This window comes from Acartia tonsa, chromosome 5 (assembly GCF_053477335.1).
Source record: "Acartia tonsa isolate MP-2025a chromosome 5, ASM5347733v1, whole genome shotgun sequence".
In the NCBI taxonomy this organism is placed as follows: Eukaryota; Metazoa; Arthropoda; class Copepoda; order Calanoida; family Acartiidae; genus Acartia; species Acartia tonsa.
The window spans coordinates 34,685,921-34,706,640 of NC_137264.1; the positions used below are offsets into that span (position 1 = coordinate 34,685,921).

The 20,720-nt window shown below is 31.7% G+C and overlaps 1 protein-coding gene across 2 annotated transcripts; it reads left to right on the plus strand.

The window, feature by feature from the left end:
* Positions 1-8,571: 8,571 nt before the first annotated feature.
* On the plus strand, positions 8,572-20,244 carry LOC145319344 (lipase member M-like). 2 transcript variants are annotated; one of them, XM_080161423.1, is made up of 15 exons: positions 8,572-8,720; positions 9,848-9,932; positions 12,813-12,926; positions 13,550-13,631; positions 14,185-14,257; positions 14,544-14,646; positions 15,354-15,446; positions 15,689-15,783; positions 16,108-16,159; positions 16,548-16,628; positions 17,349-17,425; positions 18,191-18,275; positions 18,630-18,733; positions 19,056-19,139; positions 20,130-20,244. In XM_080161423.1, the coding sequence occupies exons 1-15, from the start codon at positions 8,659-8,661 to the stop codon at positions 20,143-20,145; spliced, it is 1,206 nt and encodes a 401-aa protein (XP_080017549.1). In that variant the 5' UTR covers positions 8,572-8,658; the 3' UTR covers positions 20,146-20,244. The 2 variants fall into 2 exon arrangements, with proteins under 2 accessions (XP_080017549.1, XP_080017550.1); XM_080161424.1 differs by having other exon boundaries at positions 12,837-12,926.
* Positions 20,245-20,720: the final 476 nt, after the last annotated feature.

The following is a 20,720-nucleotide window of genomic DNA, read 5'->3' on the forward strand; positions in this document are numbered from 1 at the left end:
GGATTTTTTTTATTTTTGGGGGGGTTGGGGGTGTCCCACCCCCCAAGAAAATAGCCTAAAACCACCACAGGACCAGTAGGTATATTCCCTGAAGAGTAGAATCCGATCGGTTCAGTGGTTACCGAGATCTTAAGGGACAGACAGACAGACGGACAGACAGACGGTCAGACGGACAGACGGACAGACATCAAGCTACTTTGTATTATAGATAAATTTATTCAAAAACATAATAAAATCCACTCTCGACAAATTGGCTATTTATAAATATTGTTCCCTCAAAGCAGAATAAGTTTTTTTTTGTTGCAAAAAACTAATAATTTTAAAATAAATAATGGATTATATTTTATTATAAGTGTTTTAACAAACATTCAAAGCAAATCTGTTCTTTATTTAAAATGTGGCCGTCTACATGCTTGTCGTTACGGTAACTTGAAATTATGAAGTCCACACACACCCTGGCGCAGCGTGTGCACATAAATTTTCCAGGGATGAGTGTAGATGAGTATTAACCCATTAATATCCACCCCAAGAATTACTTAAAAATTTAAACTTTTTCTGACATACTCTACTTACTATTGATGGTTTGCATGCAAATCAAAAGAAATTGTTTTATTATGACCACTATGACAGAAAATATGACCACGTCAATAAATTGACGTTTGGCCACTCTCTACCCCGTTATCAGATGATAGAAAATAACACATTGACTATTAAAATTGATAACAAAAACGTTATTTATGTTTCTTAATTCATAGTTATTACTTTTATTTCTGATGGTACAAAATAAGAAAATGGTTTTAAAAAAAACATTTCTTTTTTAATTATATAGCTTAGTAACAAATAAGACAGAGAGGGGGGTCTTTTTTTATTACACCACTCCCAAAAGTATTTTAACAAAATTTTCTTAGTTGTTGGCTTTACAACTTTGGGGACTTTTATTTAATTTTGATTGGTTGGTTCATTAAGTTGAGTGTCCAAACATTTCAACCGCTAATAGTACTCTACAGTGTGTATAAACTTCAGGGTTGTACATCTATTTATTGGCCATTGTCATATCCCTTGAGACCCAAGCAAATATAAGCAAGAAAAAAATGTAAATATAACATCATCAGGAATTAGGGAACAATTACACCTTTTTTCTTTTCAGTGTATCTTATGTTTAGTTTATGTACAATATTCTTATCTATTTGCCTAATAAAATTAATCTATAAATAACTTTATTTACTACTAAAAATTTACAAATTAGTAAAGCTTAATTTTCTTTTCTTATTCCATTTGTCAATTATAGAACACAGCCTAAATCCTTTTCTATGCACGGTTTAACAAATGCGCAAGAGAAATTACCATACCATATATTTAACAGTAATTTCAACCAATCACAAATAAGATTGTTTTATGCCCCGCCCTCATTTTACACCTTGTTTTTCCCTTACTTTCAAGATAATGAGTTGTTAAGATGTCAAATGGCGCGCATTTCCGGTCAATTTGTTTTTTCAGGTTATATTCAACACCCCCTTTTTTCTTGACCATCGAGTTTTTAAGAGTTAATCCTTTTTTTAAATTCCCGCCCCCACCATCCTACACCCAATTAATTTATCATATCTCTGTTGTAAAACAATATCTTGACTTGCTTGACCATCCACATTTCCTGTTTATCAAGGGATAAAGAGATATCTATTTTAGATGAAAATCATTTATCCTCAAAATCATTGAATGCTTAGTATAGCATAAAATAAGATATTATTGTATTGTATATTCAAATTTATACACCTAAAGAGTGTTAGAATTTTATAAAAACATTTTCTAAGTGTATGTAAAGAAGTTTTTTTTTACTACTTAATTGAAATATTCTAATTATTTAAATGTTTAGTTCTTTATATTAGTCTAATTACGTTCTTAAAAAATGAATTTAATTTCAAGAGTATATGTCATTTAACTATCCCTTTTTCCAATTTAGCATTATAAATATCTTACCCTCCTATTTTTTATTACTGACGAAGCGAAGCTACTATATAAATAGTAACACAGCTGCTCTATAATTTGATATGTTCGCTAGTACATCCTTCAGTAACTGAATATGGGAAAGGTGAATTTCTCTCAGCAAATAGGCTTGTGAATTTTTGGTGAATATCCAGTATGTATTTTACTTGGTCTCTCTGTCTGTAGGTCATGCTATAAAAGATACAAATCAATTATTAATTATATGTTTTGTAATTTTCTATATAGGTATATATCTTCTTTCTCTTTTTTTTCTTCAAATTTTCTCGCTCTTATTTTATGCACATTGAACATCAGATATTATCTCACATTGTCTGTTTGTCAATATTTGATTTTTATGTCTTCACTGCTTATGAATGTTGTCATCCTTGTTCTTCTCTTTAGCCCTCTTCTTTCTACAATTTTACAATTGAAAGTTCGATTTTTAAATCAAACTTATTCTTTTGATGGTGAAGTATTATAAAGAACAAAATAGTAAAAATTATAAGTCTATATATTTATTCTATTGTAATTGCATTAAAGAATATTTTTTAGATGAAATTATTTTGAAAATATGAGTTACCAGTTTAAAAATGATAAATATTTAAGGACTGACCAAACACCACAAACATGATTTTAGGGCATAATTTTTAGGGGATTTATATATCCATTATGCATATTACTACTAATACTATGGGGGAATCTTCAGCCATACGTAATGATACTTACGTAACTTTTTCAAACACTTTTCTCTCCGTGAAATTTTAAGAATCTCTTACAATTTTTATTAAAAGCTAAAAATTTGGATTATTGATTAACACAACATTCAATAAAATTTGTAAAAACACCATATCTTTTGGTTAATTTATAACTTTAAAAATTATTACCCTCTCAATTTTCAATTTTTGATTAAGCCCTACATTAAAGCTTTAAAATTTTAATTAGTTTTTTTATTGTTTTAATATTTTTAATTTCTAAAATTAAAGTGATAGCAATAATCTTTCAACATCTATTTTCATTTTTTATAAGTATCATCCCTGTCAGTTTTTAGAGCCCTCTAAACAGAGGCTACTTTAACGTAGTTATATTGACGTGTGGGTACGAATGGGTTAAAGCATGGACAAATACCAATTTATACCCCTTCAATTCATTACATCCTGTTTAAACCTACTACTTGCTAAGGCAATGGAGATCAGGAAATTAACCATAAACCACGTTTGTAAAGCTTCCCTGAAAAGTTTTGTTAATACATACTAGCAGTTACCGAGATTATTAGCTGAATTTAAAATTTTTGCTATTTTTGTCTGGTCATCAATCAATTCTATTAGTTAAAGGTAAATTTATTGATCCCCGAGTTAAATAGAATGATGACTGTAAATCCAAAATCTAAACACACAAAATTTTGCAGCTGAAACTTTCTTCAAATTTAAAGTTTAATCTTAGTTTGACCTACCTTTTCTATATATATCATCTTTCTTTTAATTTATAAAATTTTTCTTGTAAATGGATTATATTAGGATTTCTTTAGTAAATTTAGCAAAGTTAACATAGTAAAATATTAAATGCTTAATGAATAAGTATTGCTTTAAACTTTATAACATAATGTGTGTTTGTCTGTCTGTCAGTACTGAAGAAACCGCGAAACGGATATGGTTCTCCTTTACAGTTAAGCTTATGATAGGTCTAGGGAAGGTTTGTATCTGTTTGGGGGATGATATCACCACTCCCAGGAGAAACTTCCTCTAGAAAAAATGAATAAAAATTTTTACTTTTTCTTATTAAAATTAAGAGGGCTCTTCAGGCTTAGCTGCACGTCCAACAAAATTTTAACTTGCAATACCTTAAATAGCCTAAAGTGATTTAGAACACCACAAAGGCTCGCCAAATGTTTGGTAAAACGTGTAGGAGACCAATAAATATTTTATCAACGATCATACAGGTTCTATTTATTGATGTCAATTTAATTGGCCTGTTTATAGAACAAGATTTTCCTACTCTTTTGACAAATGCCACGTATATGTCATAGCAGCAATAGGAACAATTTTTTCATAATCCTGCTGTAGTTAAATTCTTTTTTTTCAAATGACTATACCTATAAATTTTAATAAAATATTCCTATAAATACTATTGCTAAATCCTTTAATGGCTTTGCCCCTTGCATCTAGGGCTCTGTAATTGAAGGGTAAGTAAGAAGGCGGAAAATAGTATTGTGCCTTATAAAGACTCTTCGTCCTGGAATTAAATAGACTCAAACCTTTCGGGGACTATATGAATCTCTCCTTAATCGGTTCAGTGGTAAGCAAGATCTTAAAAAATATACAAAAAAAAACCTTACAACTTTATATAATAGGATAGGAGCAAATCTTAGCCCTGGGCCAATCGAATGCTAATGTAGCAAAACTGCAAGGGTTACTTGTTATATGCATTCAAACGCTACTGTATCATTTTCTATTTAATATTTACGGTGTTTTTTAAATACATATATAAAGAATATTTTCACTGATATTTGATCAAAAAAATTACAAAAATGATGTCATCACCAAATAATCTAAGTTAACTACAAATAAAACCCTCGAGTCACAAATTAAAAAATCCAGGAACGGAGTATCACGTGACCTGTCGGAGGCATGGCTCTGGCCAGACTGTGAGTCTACTCCGGTGAGAGTGTGGATGGTTTTAAAATTGAGTGTTCATACCAAACATTCAACAAAAAAGTCTATAGTGTTCCTAAAAGGTGTAGCAACAATCAAAATAGCAGATTCAGTATTATTCTATGAAGCAGCGAGGTTTTTTGTTTGTCCGTTAAGATATCGTTAACAATTAAGCTGATTTTAGGGAAGCTTTTCATCAGTAAAAAGATGGATTTAAGATTTTGTGGTGTGAGGGGGAGGGGGGGGGGGGGGGGTAGGATAGAATATTTTTGATGTCCTCGTTCTCTTAGATAATAGATTTAATGCTAATATTTTTAGTAGAAAGACTGAAATAAATAATCATATAAAATATGGAAAATGCTTTAAAATGAAACAAACAATAACATAAAAGTCTGAATAATTTTAAATTTTTGTAATTGTAAATGTTAATCTATTTTTCTTACTTATTTTTTTTCTTCAAAATTCCATGATTTTTACAATACTCTTAGATAATGTAAATGATTAAATAAAAAGTTTGCTAAATGTAAATATTTGATATTCAGCTGGATTTTATGGACACCGTGGTTCACTAAGCGGAGGCTGTTCTGCCGTATTATTATTCACTTATAATAGATAGATAGGCCGTATTATTATTCTCTTATAATAGATAGATAGGCCGTATTATTATTATTCTCCTATAATATATAGATAGGCCGTATTATTATTCTCTTATAATAAATGGATAGGCCGTATTAATATTCTCTTATAAAATATAGTTATGCCGTATTAATATTCTCTTGTGATAGATAGACAGAGCTTATAATTATACTATAAGTAATAGAAAGATAGAGGTATTATTATTTTCCTGTTATAGATAGATAGGCTTTAATGTTATTCTATTAGTACGTAGCAGGCACATGGTTTTGCTTCGGGTACACCTGAAAATTTACGTTTTTTTTATAAATCAAGGGGGTGTGCAGTGGTTCAGAATGTTAATTTGTTTTCAGATTTTGTTGCAAATAAGTCTAAAATAATAATTGGGGGCAGATGGAAAGGTCGTCAATTTTACTAAATATTTCTCCCTAACGACAGCTGAAATTTTTTGTGATTTTTTTTCCAAATTAATTTCGTTGTTGGTATAAGGTTTTTTTTACTGAGTTTCGCTTTTATGGACGTGTATTATCAATAGGAAACTGCGTCAAATGCTCTTTATTTATAATTGACTAGCGGCTTCGTCCCTAGCCTCTAGGGGCTTTGTGGGAAAGGAAACACCTAAAAAAGAGATGGATAATAGACGTATTTTCATGACGTCACACATAACACTTTCCAGCGCTTCGTCATTGGTTGGAAGCTTTCATCGTACAGGGCTCTACTATCTTTACTTGACTTAATGGATAATACCCTAGATGGTCAATCAGACACAATTATCTGTCAAACTTAAAAAGAAACTCCTAGAACAAGAAGATTGTTTGTTTATATAAAGACACATTTGAGTCTCATTCAATTCCACAATACAAGAGAGAAATCAAAGCTTTACACAAAGAATGGTGCTTATAGCTTATGATATGAAAGAAACAAAGAAATAACTGTCCTATAATTTTTTATGTCCAATCATCGCTATATTCCTATCGGTCCAAATATTGGATTGATCATCTAGAATCCATATATTTATTATTAACCTAAATTTGTAACTTTACAAAATGTCTCAAAAATCAGCGGTGTGATGTCATAAAAACGTGGGATTATTTTCTTTCCCACTTCTCCTAGCATTTCTATTATTTTTATGACTTCACATAGCTGATTTTTGAGACACTTTGTAAAGTTACCCTAAAGTTACTAGTTATATAAGATTAATTTTGATGTGTACATTTTCTGTCCAATGATGTGGTAAGACTGTTCTATCACTATATTCCTATTGGTCCAAATAAGGGTTAGATCATCTAGCCTCTCTATATTTATTATTAACCTAAAATTACTAGTTATATAAGAAGCAGAACAATTAATTATGATGTGTACATTTTTGGTATGTTACGTAATTTTTAAATCATCTAGCAATAAAATGTTCTTTCGTTTTTAATGACCCTTTTAAACCAATTAATATTCAGTCCATTAGTAGCACAGCTACAATAAATTTTCAAAATTAATATTAAGAAACAAGGATGATAACATTATTAAAGAGATGCTTAACAATCAAGCTAACGATTATTAACAAATATATGAGAAATATAACCTATGATTATAATTTGTCACTCTAAAAAGGTAATAAAGAATCAAATTTTCAGTATGGCTTTGGTATTAATATCCGGTGGGCGGTTCTCAGCCACACTGAAAAATAATAATATTAAAAGTCAGTTTTGTTAGCCCGTGCCTTCGGCATCTCGGGGCTAACACAACTAGTCTTAATCTTATAATTGTGCATTTTTATATCCGTGGAAAACTGAATATAATAGGATGCGTGAAATAACTATTACCACTCTTTTCATAAAGATATATTCTTGGCCATTATTATTTTTGCAATCACCAATTACGCTCTCAATTGAAACTAAACTGGAATTGTCTTTTATTATTACATAGACATTAGATTATAAACTTAATCTAGTCTACTAGACATACATATAAAATTCTTGCAAAGATCTTCCGCCAATTTACCGCAGAACGCAAGCTGCTGTTTCAGTTACGGCCAGCCGCTACCTTGTACTGTCGTGGCCGCTGAAAATTTGATTTTAAAAAAATTATGCAAACATGAAAATACGATTCCAGTTTATTCTCTAATAAAAGTGTAGTAGGTTATTATAAAAAAGAAGATTTCTTTATGAAGATATGTGAACAACATGAAATCCTTATTACCTTTTAAGAGGGATAAAAGTGCAATTGTAGATTATATTTCTGCTTTTATAAAACTTCAATCTCCCTATAGAAACAAACAGACAATTACTTAATTTTTGTGGTAATGTGATTTGATGATATAAGAATATTTATGTAAAAACTAACTTATAAAATCTTATAGGTGTTATAAAACAAAATTAGAGTTTATATAAGTAAGCTAAATTCATAATTTAGCAAAACGAATGACTCTAATAAGACAAAAAAAATATCAAGAATTAGAGATAAGCTGCTAATCACATAAAGGGCAATTACGACCATAATCAGCGGAGCAATAACAAGCTAAGCAAATAATGTTAATTTATAATTTAACAGTATATTGTTAGAAATAAAAAAAATAATATTTAAAGAAAAAGAATATGTGAATAACATTAAATAGATAATAGAAATTTTAGTTTTGATAGTTATTCAGTATGAAATAAACAATATGTTTTCAATAAATTTCAAAATGAATCTTAAAAATGTTTCATTCTAATTTTAAGAGAAAGCTAAGAATATAAAGTCATCATACGTAATTTAACCTAACAAGATTAGATGTTTTAAAAATATTTCAAATTATGCAGCTTTTTAAAAACTATCATGAGTTAGGCACAAACAGGCAGATATAGACGAAGTACAGTATGCTATTACTGCCGCATTTTTATATAAGTTTTTCATTTTTGCACTTGAAAACTATTTTGAGAATTTTAATAAACAAAGCACAGCTAAAAGAAAAGAACATTCATGATGTGGTAATACATTGCGGTTCTCGATACCATCATACATTTTGCGTTAGTAATGGCACACCACGAAGCGCGTAGTAGATTCTCTTTAAAGTATTTTCAAATACGAAATCGAACCATAATTTTACTGTAAACTGTCTGCCAAGGTCGTTGCCAACCGTTCAAATGGCCATTCGCCAAAAAAATTTTTTGCCTAGATTGAAGAAATATCATTATCATTTATGAAAAAGTAATACAGGATCCGTTTTTTTTTAAATTATAAAATGAACACCCGTGAATAATACTTCAAGAATAAATTTGGCATTGTCTATTCAAACTGGCAGCATATTTATATTTTTAAAAGAATATTAGCCTTTTGAAAATTTAGTTAGTAAGAAACTTTAGTAAGTTAACAGCCTTTGAACTGGCAAAATAGATTGGGTATTGCTTTGAAAGGCAGTTTTAAAATGTTCGGTAATATTGTCCAAAGAAGCGTAGCGCAAGCTTTTTCTACTGTAGAGGATTACAGGTTTGTTTTGATTAATTATCTAATTACTTTTCTTTAAATTCTTTATAAATAAAATCTAAATCTTATCAGAATATATATCTTGTTAAATTTCATACTTTCAATACTTGTTTCAGTATGGTTAAAACTCTTATATACTTTCAGCAAACGAACCCGATCGGTTAGCGAGATCCTTCGGTACAAACACACAGACACACAAACACAAAGACAAACAGACATCCTGTTACCTTAGTATAAGGATTTGACTTTAACAACTCGAATTAATATTTATAATCTATTTAGATTTAAACAAGAATTTAAATTTTAGTTTCTAATATTTTATTGTTAATGACTACAAAATTTTAGATGTTTTGGTTCCCTTAATCCTTATACTAAAGTAACAGGATGTCCATGTGTTTGTCTGTTTGTGTGTTTGTTGAACCGATTGGGTTCTCCTTAACGGGGTAGCTTCGCACAGGTCCTGGGAAGGTTTATAACTATTTTGGGGGAGGGTACCACCACCCTCCCAAGAGAAATCGCCCCTAGAAAAAAAATTCCCCCCCCTCCTAAATTTGTTTTAACTAAAATTAAAAATGGGGGAAGGCACCCCCCTTCCCAATAAATTTTTTTAAAAAAATTTTTAACTAAAATTCAAAAAAATTTCTCCCCCCCCTCATTTTTTACACTTTATCTTTTCAAATCTAAAATAATAAATTGGTTCAAATTCGACTCTCCCCTCAAGTGCCCCTTCAACCCCTCAATCCAAACAAATGTGCACCTTTAAAATTTTTGGAAATACATTAGATTAACTTCCCCCTCCTTTCACCTTTGACAACAATCATTTTTAACCCCCCGTCCCCCCCCCCCCCACAAAAAATAAAAAATCTTTGGCGTCCTCATTAGCAAGGAGATTTTTGGGGACCAACACCAACATGTTTAACCTGAATGTAATTAATTTAGCCCTATTGGGCAATAAAGCAAAAATATATTATCCTCCATGTATAAGGTGATTTATGGAAGCTTCGAATATATACGGGAATAGTTTTAAGCAATTTCTCTGCCCTTTTCCATTCTCTTCAAGTACAGAGCACTTTAATTATGCTTGAGGCGTAGCCGCTAGAGTTTTTTTAAATTTTTATCTTAATTTGCAGAAAGCGTTATTTGTGTGATTGGGAGACAAACTGGGAACAATGGAGAAATTATTTTAGAATGTTCTTCGCTCCAAGTCTTGTAAAGGTCAGTAAATCGAAAACCTGCTAAATTGGCTTTTAGTGCTAATGCATCCGTCCGTCTTTAGGACGGGACTGATTTCACTGTCTACCTAAGTAATGATCGTTTGTCTATTCGTTCATCCGTTCGCTGAACTCATCACGATGTGCTTTTTAGAGAATGTATCTAATGGTCCAGTGAAGTTTTTAAGTTATTCTTTTTGGAGGTGTGAACTTACGCTGCCTCCACCCCCCCATAAAAATTGATAATTTAATAATCTTATAATCAATTTGGGCCCGTAGGGGTTTACCCTACACAACTCTTACTCCTAGAGGGTAGTGTCAAACTCAACAAGACTAAAATATTTTTTAAAAATTTTATCTAACTAAACAAAAACAAAAACCTTTAGGTACAATTTATCAAAAATAAATATGTATATATTGCAATAAAACTGACAAAACTTGTTATCCTTGTCTATTGATAATATACATTTTATAACTCATCAAATATCAAATCATTGTAAATTTTTGCTTTTTTATTTAGTTTCAATGTTAAAAGGATCATGCAGATGTAAAAGAAGTAATCAAAATTTAATAAAACTAGCTGGTATGGGGAAAGGGAAGGGGGAGGGGATTAAGTCAAATCTTTTTTTTCTTTTATGGTTTTGAAATGAAAAGTAAGAAATTTTTTTTATCTTCGATGGGGTATTTTTGCTTAAAAGAGAGGGTCCCTAAAAAGGGTTATAAACCTTTCCTATACCTATAGGAAGTTTTACAGTAAAGGTGAACCATATCAGACAGTACCCTGTAAAATTAAGATCAAAGCTATAAATCTTGCCTTACAGATGGACACACCCTTCAAGGCATTGTAACCATAATGTAGTAAACAGTTAGCCAATTTAACCATCTATCCTTTAATATATTGTACTGCAAAGCCTTGTTAACTTACTTGGATAATTTAACGTGATCTATAGGGATAAGGCAATGGCCGATAAATTAGTGTAAAACTCCAATAACTATGTACAAAATTATAACTCCTGGTTTAAACGTTTGGATACTAAACTTATTAAACCAACCAACCAAAAATCAATAAAAAGTACCACAAGTTGTTGAGTCTATGAATTAGAAAATGTTATTATGAAACTTTGAAGACCAGTGTAATAAAGAGCTCAATGTGACCTCTCTCCCTGATAATATTCACAATGCACAAATAAATAATAAATATGCAAGTCAAAGTATTTTGAAAAAGGCTTTTATTAACAGCAAATTTATTTATTACATTTAAACATAAGTTATTGACTGCGGGTTCAGACTCTACTAAAACCTTAACACTTATAATAGATATTTTTTTCTCTCCGAACTTGACAACCCCCTTGGAATATGTGTAGAGTTGTGTAGAGGGTTGTCGGCATAGAGGGCTAATACACCACCTCTCGACACGTCACTGTATACAGAAATGTAAGGCTGAGACAACAAATTTTACAAGTGTTTGTGTTTAGGTAAATTAAATATGTAAATATTAGGTGTAAAAGGATTAGTTTTCTTGAAAACGATGCCTTTTTAACTGAAAATAAAACTACTACTGTCCTTTCGTGTAAAGACATACAAACCTAGTGTCCTGAATTGATTATAGGCTTAATTATAAAACTGTTAGGATTTTTTGTTAGCTTACTTGGACGGACGGACGTACAGATAGAAGGGCGGCAGATGTCCATAGTGTCCTAGATGCCTTTTTAAAAAACTATTAATTAACCCTTTAATGTCCTGTCCCTCCCTCTGCACTGTTATATACCATGCATGTATTGCACGTACTGACAATAGGCAGATTTGCATTAGATAAATCTTGAGGGTATTTTTAGATACATTTTACTTTTTTTGCGAATAAGGAAAAAATTGCATCTAAAAACTGGTAGTTTTTAATAGTTATAAAGTCTTATAGAAAACAGCAGTCCGCAAATCATAAATAAGCACATTATTAGAAATGGATTAAAGGGTCCTAAAATTTTGGATTATTTAAGGAAAAAAGTGATATTGAACTGTAAATTATACTAATTAACGTTATCTTATTAGTTGGCATAAAAAAATAATTTGGATAATACAAACTTGCCTTGTCCGAACAGGGCTCTCAAATGATTTTGATCTACAGTGTTTAGTGCTTCAATTTGTGGTGTATTATCTTATTACCTAAGATCACTATGAAAACCTAAAACCGACAATGCACATAGCGCGCAAGGCTAAAGAAAAAGCGCGAAAAACTGAATCTTACTTTCGTTTGAGTGCCCTGAGCACTATTGTGTCTTAATCATTTTAAAATAATTATTATTATTTTTATCTACCCCAAAAAATGTCTTTTTCAGACAAAAAGGATTTGGAAAAATATTTTTTTCGGGTGCCATACCCCTGCTTCATCCTCTAGACAATCTAATTAGATGCTTTAAATACAATTTTATAAGGCTGCCACATTTTGCAAAAAAAAAACTTTGGTTATTTAGTTCTATTGTGAAATTCAATGTGTGGTTTCTGAAATGTATTTTTAAAAAAACTCTAGGGGCACCTTAAAAAGTTGTTGAGGTAGACCCTCATTCCGGGGACTTTACTATAGAGGTTAAAGGTACAACCCGCAAAATAGTTAAATTTTTCGATGAAACCTTCAATGTAAAGGAGAGCTCTATCGGTCCAAGAGTACTTTTGGGACAAACTAACATCCTGTTACTTTTAAAGAAAGATAGTTTATCCATCATTCAGGAATGTGTTAATTTTATGAAGTTTTAATAGTGCCTATAAAAAATGACGTCATACTTACCTACCATTTGTCAATCAAAAAGTATATTGGCCTTCTATTGGTAATTTAATCTATTTATTGGCACTATAAATATCTTCAACTTTTATAAATCCTCTCCCTATTCAGAGGTTGATGCTTCCTCCTGCTCAGGTGTCTCTGGAGATGCGGGATCTTGCCAAGAGCCTGGATCTTCCTCTGGAGGTGTACGAGGTCACCACTCAGGATGGATATATCCTAGAGGTAGGGTAGGATTAATTTGTAAACAAGGATAATTAGGTACCTGAAATACATCATTTTTTTGCCGTAAAGTTTTGAAATTATAAAGAATTTACCAAAAAAATATGTTAATAAATGTTTAATTTGGTGAAGACTAGCACAAAAAAATAGCCATGAAAAATTTTAGCGTACTATTCCTTGTTTGAAATATTAAAACACATAACTACACCGTAAAATGCATTAAAGCCCCATCCCCCCCCCCCCTCTTTCCCCCTTGTTTGTAATAAGTATTCTAAAGCCCTTTCTCGATTTTCATTTTTATAATCTCATATTAAAGTTTCTGGTTGATAGAAATATTTTCATCTGATTCTAAGGGGCATAGGTTTTGTGCTATGTGGTCTAAGCAAAAAGATTGTTTACAACATTTTGATTCCCTAATTCTAAAGTATTGGAATTTGGGTTTGAATTGAAAAAAAATGAAGGATCTTAGTGACATTGCAATTTTATTTTCACGCTCTCAAACATTTTTAACTCCTATCTTACTGTCTAACGCCACTAAATGATTATACTGAGTTTTCACATAAGTTATACCTAATACCCAACCTCGGAAAGCTGTCTATAATACGATACGATGAACAACTATTAAGGTGCATAGATTGGTGGGCAAAGGATCTCCAGTACTATTGATGCATGGCATGATGGTTAATTCCTTGAGCTGGCTCTCTTCAGGTAAATGATTTATTGTTGTTGATAGAATTCTACTAAATTATTTAAACTTATCACGTAAGAAAAATCAGTAAAGCATTGTTATCAGGATGGAGGAGATTTTGGACTGTTTATTACCAGGGATCTAAAGGGATAAGACAATAACCGATAAATTAGTGTTCATCTCTAAAAATAATTCACAAAATTATCCCTACTGTAGATTAGTGGTTGAAACGTTTGGACAGTCCCTAAATTTTTCATGCCAACAAATTCAAAAAAGGTTAAACTTATTACAAAACTTTGGGGGCTAGTGTATTAAACAGCCCAATGTCCCCTTTCTCCCTGGTTAATTACACTAAATTTTTAGTACGTTTATTAATCTTTTATTGGTTGGTTTATTAAGTTGAACGTCCAGAGATTTCATCAAATGGTTTTATTCAACAAGAGTAGTAATTTTGTTGGTCACCTTTTGGTTCATACATCAATTTATCGTCCATTGTATTATATTTTAAAATCCCTGCATTGTTTAAATCTAACCTTTTCTTCCCCAATTGATTCCTTTGTTTTTTTATATAAGGCGAGGAGAGTCTTGGTTATCAGCTACATAAAGCTGGTTTTGACGTCTGGCTTGGCAATGTTAGAGGAGGCAGGTAAGATAAGTTAGTTCTCCTTGCTTATTGATTGTTTTTTTTGTCCAATGGCATTATTTTAATCCAAGACGCAATCGGAAATTTTCATACTCATTCACAGACAGGCACTATCTATCTATCTATCTGTCCATCTATCTATCCATCTAACAATCCATCTAACTTTCCATCTAACTATCCACATAACTATCCATCTAACTTTCCATCTAACTTTCCATCTAACTATCCACATAACTATCCATCTATCATCTATCTATCTATCTACCTATTAATCTTTCTATTCGTCTAGGTATGGAATTAAGCATACCAGTTTGTCTACAAATGATCCTGAATTCTGGAGATATACCTTCCATGAGATTGGAACACAAGACATTCCTGCAATTCTGGAAAAGGTTAGCTAGTTATGAATATGTTAGCAGCTCCGCCTCTAGCATGTAGGAGATCTATGTTAAAAGGGTATAGAAGGAAAGAAAAAAGCCTTGATCCATTTTATGACATGAATCTGGAAATAAAATAGTCTTAAACTTTCTTGGGGCCCAAGTAGAGCTTCCCTATAATGGAGAACTCAATCGGTTCAGCAGTTATTGATATCGTAAGCTACAGACAAAAATCTTGCTACTTTATATAATACTAGGGGCTACGCACCTAGAGGCCTCTAGTGGCACTTTAAATACCTATCTATGTTACTTTCAACTCTCTACGATACCTATCTATGTTGCGTTAGATTTTTTTGTGATTTCTCATGGGAGGGTAGTGATACCCTCCCCCAAAATAGTTATAAACCTTCCCGAGAACTATGAGAAGCTACCCTGTTAAGGAGAACCCGATCAGTTTAGAGTTTAGCAAGATCTTTCGGTACAAACAAACAGACAGACATACAGACAATCACACATCCTGTTACTTTACAATAAGGATGCTGATGATAAACTATGAGTGTAAAAATTTAACTTCATCATATGTTACTATTTCACTTTTTAGCCATGTTATGCGGAATACCATAGCCATTCAAATGGCGCAACTTTTTACTGCACCTCCCTAGTTTGGGACTTCAGAAGACCATATATTAATTTAGATTTTTTCATAGAAAAAATATATATAGATTGTTAGAGAGACTGGATGTAGTAGTGTAGATTGTATTGGTCACTCTATGGGTGCTACAGCTCTGTTGATTGCTAACTCTACAAGTAAAAGGGTAAGTATATACATTTAAAAAGCCATTAAGCCTGACTCGATTTCAATAATTAGACCTTTAACTTATTGAAAAATTACCCTTAGGGGACCACCCTAAATTGGACATAAAGAAATATCCATGAGTTAATTACACACAGACAGTGCAAAGGACAATAAGCTTTAAAAAAAAAAACACTCTACGCGTTCAAAGTTTTAATATATTCTGCAGTACCCATTATCATTTTCTGAAAGTTATTTCTTAAGGCTCAGGCAAGAATTGGACAGACAGTTCTTTTAGCTCCAGTAGCCCTGACCAGCGAAAATCAAATTGGGCTTCCTTCTAACAAACATGTAAAAAGGTATTATACAGGGATTTTAAGGGAAAAGACAATTGATTATAAATTGATATACATCCCTAATGATTACAATCAAAATTACCCCTTCTGTAGAATAGATTATTTGTCTGAAAGTTTGGACACTTCCAATTTGCAACTAACCATCAATACTATATAAAAGTACTCAAAGTTTTTAAGACAGCAAATAAAACTTAGGTACCAATGTATTTTTATAGTCTAATTTCCCCTCTTTCAACTAGGTATTATAGTAGAAATTGCCTTATAACAGATCAAAATCTAACTTTCCAGTGAAATTGTATGTAAATTTTAATTAAAAAAATATTTTAGAATACAACAAGAGCTTGCAAACTGGCTTGGAGTTCACTATTTGCTTTTACAGGTAAAAACTTTTGAAAAAATATATATATTGCTAAAGCCTGACATTAAGAAGTTAACATTTTGGTCAAAATTATTACTACTTTTTAATAGATCAAAACAAAATTGAGTGAAGAATAGTTAAATTGATCACATTGTATTAAAAACGGCTTTACATTGATAGTCAAATGATAAATTATAAGAATAATTCCATTTTTGTTAGCCCCAGGGCTTGAAAACTAAATCTTTTTTCCATCGTTTATTTTTTAAAAATACCTCTTAAAGATGCTTTTTAATATCACCAATAAACATACTTTTCTAATACCATAAGAAAGTTTTTTTTTAATTTGAAACATATCTGGCTCAAGAGAATTAAATTTTATGATTTATTATGAATTACAATTCCTATTAAGATACCCGGAATGGACAAGATAAAGAAACGCCCACTGTTCCCCATTATTTCTGACACAATTATCAACCAATTTGTTGGAGATGTAAGTTTCTTAGTTGCGCCCTCAGGGATCTGAAGGGATAAGACTTTAGCCGAGAAATTATTTCAAATCATAAACAAAATTGCCCCTTCTGTAAAGTAAAAGTAGTGGTTACAACGTTTGAACACTCAACTTAATAAACCAACCAATCAAACTTCACTAAAGCTCCCAAAGTTGTAAAGCCAACAAATAAGAAAACGTTATTATAAAACTTTGGGGACTAGTGTAATAAACAACTCATTGTCTCTGGTAGCGGCTACTCTACACAAGTTCTTTGCATTTGTTGATTCTTGTTACTCGAGGTGAGAGGTGACATACGATACGTATATTTTTCAGTATGGCTTCAAAACCGAATAGTATTCGATGGATTAGAACCGGTTCTCGGCCATACTGAAAAATCATGTATCGTATCGTATTACAAAAAAAATCATAATAATAATACCAGTTTTGTTGGTCGGGACTAACAAATCTGGCTTTTTTATTTTAATATCCGCGGAAAGCTGTCTATAATACGACGCGATAAATAACTATTATTAGTATAAAAAGTTTTACAAACACGTTTCCTCATAAGTTGGCTTAAAAATATCGGTATTTATGGTAGACCTTCATTGATTAGTTCAAATTAGCAGTGTTCAAAATTTTTAACTAATAGTTTTAATCGGACGGACAGAATATTAATATAGAAAAAAATTGGTTTTAAAAACTTAATTTAACTATTTTTAGTGTGGATCAACCCTGACAGAAAACCTATCAGTTGAACTGGTATCGAATTCTTCTATCTACACCATTCTTCATTTTATGTAAGTTAGCAATCTTTGTTGAGGGCTTGGCAGCTGCAACAAAGCCTCAAATTTAAACTCACTTTAAATGTGATTGTTATGTTTATGTCAGGTTTAGACATATAGCTGATTTTAAAAAAATGTTGATTACCCTGAGGCTTACGCGCAGCTACCCAGTCCTTACTTTGTCGATTATTAATACGGAGATTAAAATTATATGAGAGACTAATGTGATTTTCTCGGCTGCTGTTTCAGACAAATGTCTAAAATTTCTTAAGGGGACTTTTATCTTTTAAGCAACAATATGGTTCTTTCATTTAAACATCATTTTCATCAAGAAGACAATATATATATACTTGCGGCTTCGCCCCTAGCTTCTAGGGGCTTTGCCCCGAGAAATGACAAAAAAAATTAAGTAAAATTAAAAAAAAAATAAGGACCAAGGAAATCTTCTGCAAAAAAAAAAGGACCAAGGAAATCTTCTGCAAAAAAAAATAAAGACCAAGGAAATCTTCTACAAAAAAAAGGATCTAGGATATCTCCTACAAAAAAAAATGGGGTGGATTTTTTGTTTTTTTGGGGGGGTTGGGGGTGTCCCACCCCCAAGAAAATAGCTTAAAACCAGGACTAGTAGGTATATTCCCTGAAGAGTAGAATCCGATCGGTTCAGTGGTTACCGACATCTTAAGCTTCAGACGGACGGACGGACAGACATCATTCTACTAATAGATATATGTATATATATACATATTAAAAACTTTGCTGCTGAACTTTAAGTTTGTTTAGGCAAATAATATCAGAGAAGAAATTTCGTCCCTTTGATTGGAATCAAAAGCCAATTAATGAAATTAAGGAATACGACCTTTCAAAGGTAAGATTATAGAATTTTTTACATACTTTTATCATTCTGGTTTTGTGTCAGAGATTCTAAAGCGCAAGACAATGAACAATAAATTGATATAATTATACATACTAAGATTATCCCTTTTGTAGATTAAAATTATTGGTTGAAATTTTTTGACACTTAGTTTTAACCAACCAATCAAAAGTCACAAAACGTACCCAATGTTTTTTTGAGTCAACGAATAATTTTCGTCGTTATTAAAATTTTGGGTATTAATGTAATTTTTCAGCTCAATGTCTCATCCCTTCTTGATTTGTGTTAAAATAAATATTCCAATAATACACATGGAACGTCTGACGAAAGAATTATTTTTTTTTTCAGATCACCTGCAAAACGACTCTTTTCTTTGCCAAATCCGACCTCTTGGCTCCACCTTGCGTAGAATCTGCTTACCAAAAAGTTCTGCCTGCTTTAATTGATTCCAGGTTAAAATTAATAATTTACTTTTTATCATAAATAGGTAAACTGGCATTTCAATAAATTTATATTTGAAGTATGTAGACGAAGACAACTTTTATTCTACTTGTAAATCGACAGTTTTGGTCAGAAATAAGGTATAGCCAACAAGCAAAATAAATCTAAACTAATATTGGCGGGTGGGGGCAAATAAGAAGGTCATAAATTTTACTATGTCTTGCACCCCAATGACAGATGAAAATCACGTAGAGGTTTCGTTTTTTTCTAAATTAGTAAGCTTAAATTTTGATAGAGTAAAAAATCAACCCACACATGTTTTGTCTATTGCAGGGTGGTTGAAATGACCCATATTGGTTTCCTATGGGGAGGAGATGCTAATATTCTGGTGTATCAACCTATCATACAAACACTAAGGTAAACAAAACACCGCTATCGTGGCTCAACACGAAGCACATCCGCTCGTCACCGGGGAGGAGAGAGTTCGAATCTTGGGCCGACACTGCGTCATGATTAAAGACATTAAAAATGATTGCAACTGCTGCTATGTCAGGTGCGCGACATAAATAGTAAGAGTAAGGGGAAGCGCAACTTATTAGCATGCACAGTTAGGACTTCTCAGACAAAGGGCGTGCAATCAAAGGGTTGGTTGCTTGATGGATGTTACTTAACCTTGGGTGATAGAGTATCGCATCCAATTACACGCGGATGATGCTCTGGATTCTTTAGATGATTACTGAAAAATTAAAGGAAAATCTCGACCTTACGAGGTAAGGTAAGGTAAACAATATTTTAACAAGGATGACAACACCCATAAGAAGTGAATCACAGCAATACAAAAACAATTTGAAAAGAAGGACAAAGTTTTTTAAAAAAAGAATGGACATTTATTGTTCTGGGGAATCCAAACTAGAAATTTGATAAGCCTTTTTGGCAGCCAAGTAAATTTTTTCTCCACATAAAAATGGACAGACCGGAAGATAAAATAAGCTTTAAAACTAATTTATTGGATCTAGTAGAAAGGGGGCATTGGACAGTAAATCGCATTGATTTGATACCCAAATTTTTATAACACGATATAACATTTGCTAAAAACTTTGGATTTGTTTATCAAATCTTGATTGGCTAGTCATAAGCATTGGTGTCTATGCGTTTTCACGATTTAATTAATCTACAGAATAGGGAATTATTTTTATTGTAATTGCGGATTTACATCAATTTATTGCTTATTGTCTTACCACTTTAGAAACCTAAGTAAAATTAGGTACATATAATTGAAAAAAAAAACAGACATACGGACAAGTTATAGAGTACCTAGATGCTTAAATTAGTAGGCAAAAATAGTAAAAAAATAAAATTTCTTCAAATTAGGTACCTACCAATTTATTTTAAAAAAAATATTTTTAGTGGTAAGAATGAATGAGAAGCCATGATGGAAAGAAACTGACAAGCAACAAACTACCCATTTATAAAAACTGTTCAAATTTAACAATAAAAAAAAAATAAAAATGTATTCAATATATATAATTTATTTACTTAATATGTAATAGACTTAGACGGAAAAATACTGACCGCCGAAAAAAAAAGCCGCATGGGGAGCAAAGTTTATTATGCTTTACATGTACATACTAAATTTAAATTATTTGATCCTGATCCATAGGAAACTTGGAGAGTGTAGCTGCGAGTTATAATAACTTGTAAACGTGTGGAAAAAAATAACCAGAAGAACAAAATACAGCAATCAAGTAGATATGTCTAACAAGCAGATTTATTTGTATTTCTTCGAATACAGCAAGAAAACAGGCGACGCCGGGTTGCCCCCGGTCATAAATACCTATATTTCCTAATATCTCGTGAGTGCGAGGTTCTCTTTGACTTCAATCGATCGTTAAAGGAATTTAATGCATTGTTCATTCGAAGTAAGTCCATACTGTACATGGTAATAGGTTACACCTGTTTGTGGGCCAAGACATTATCCATACCTTAACAATTAGTGTC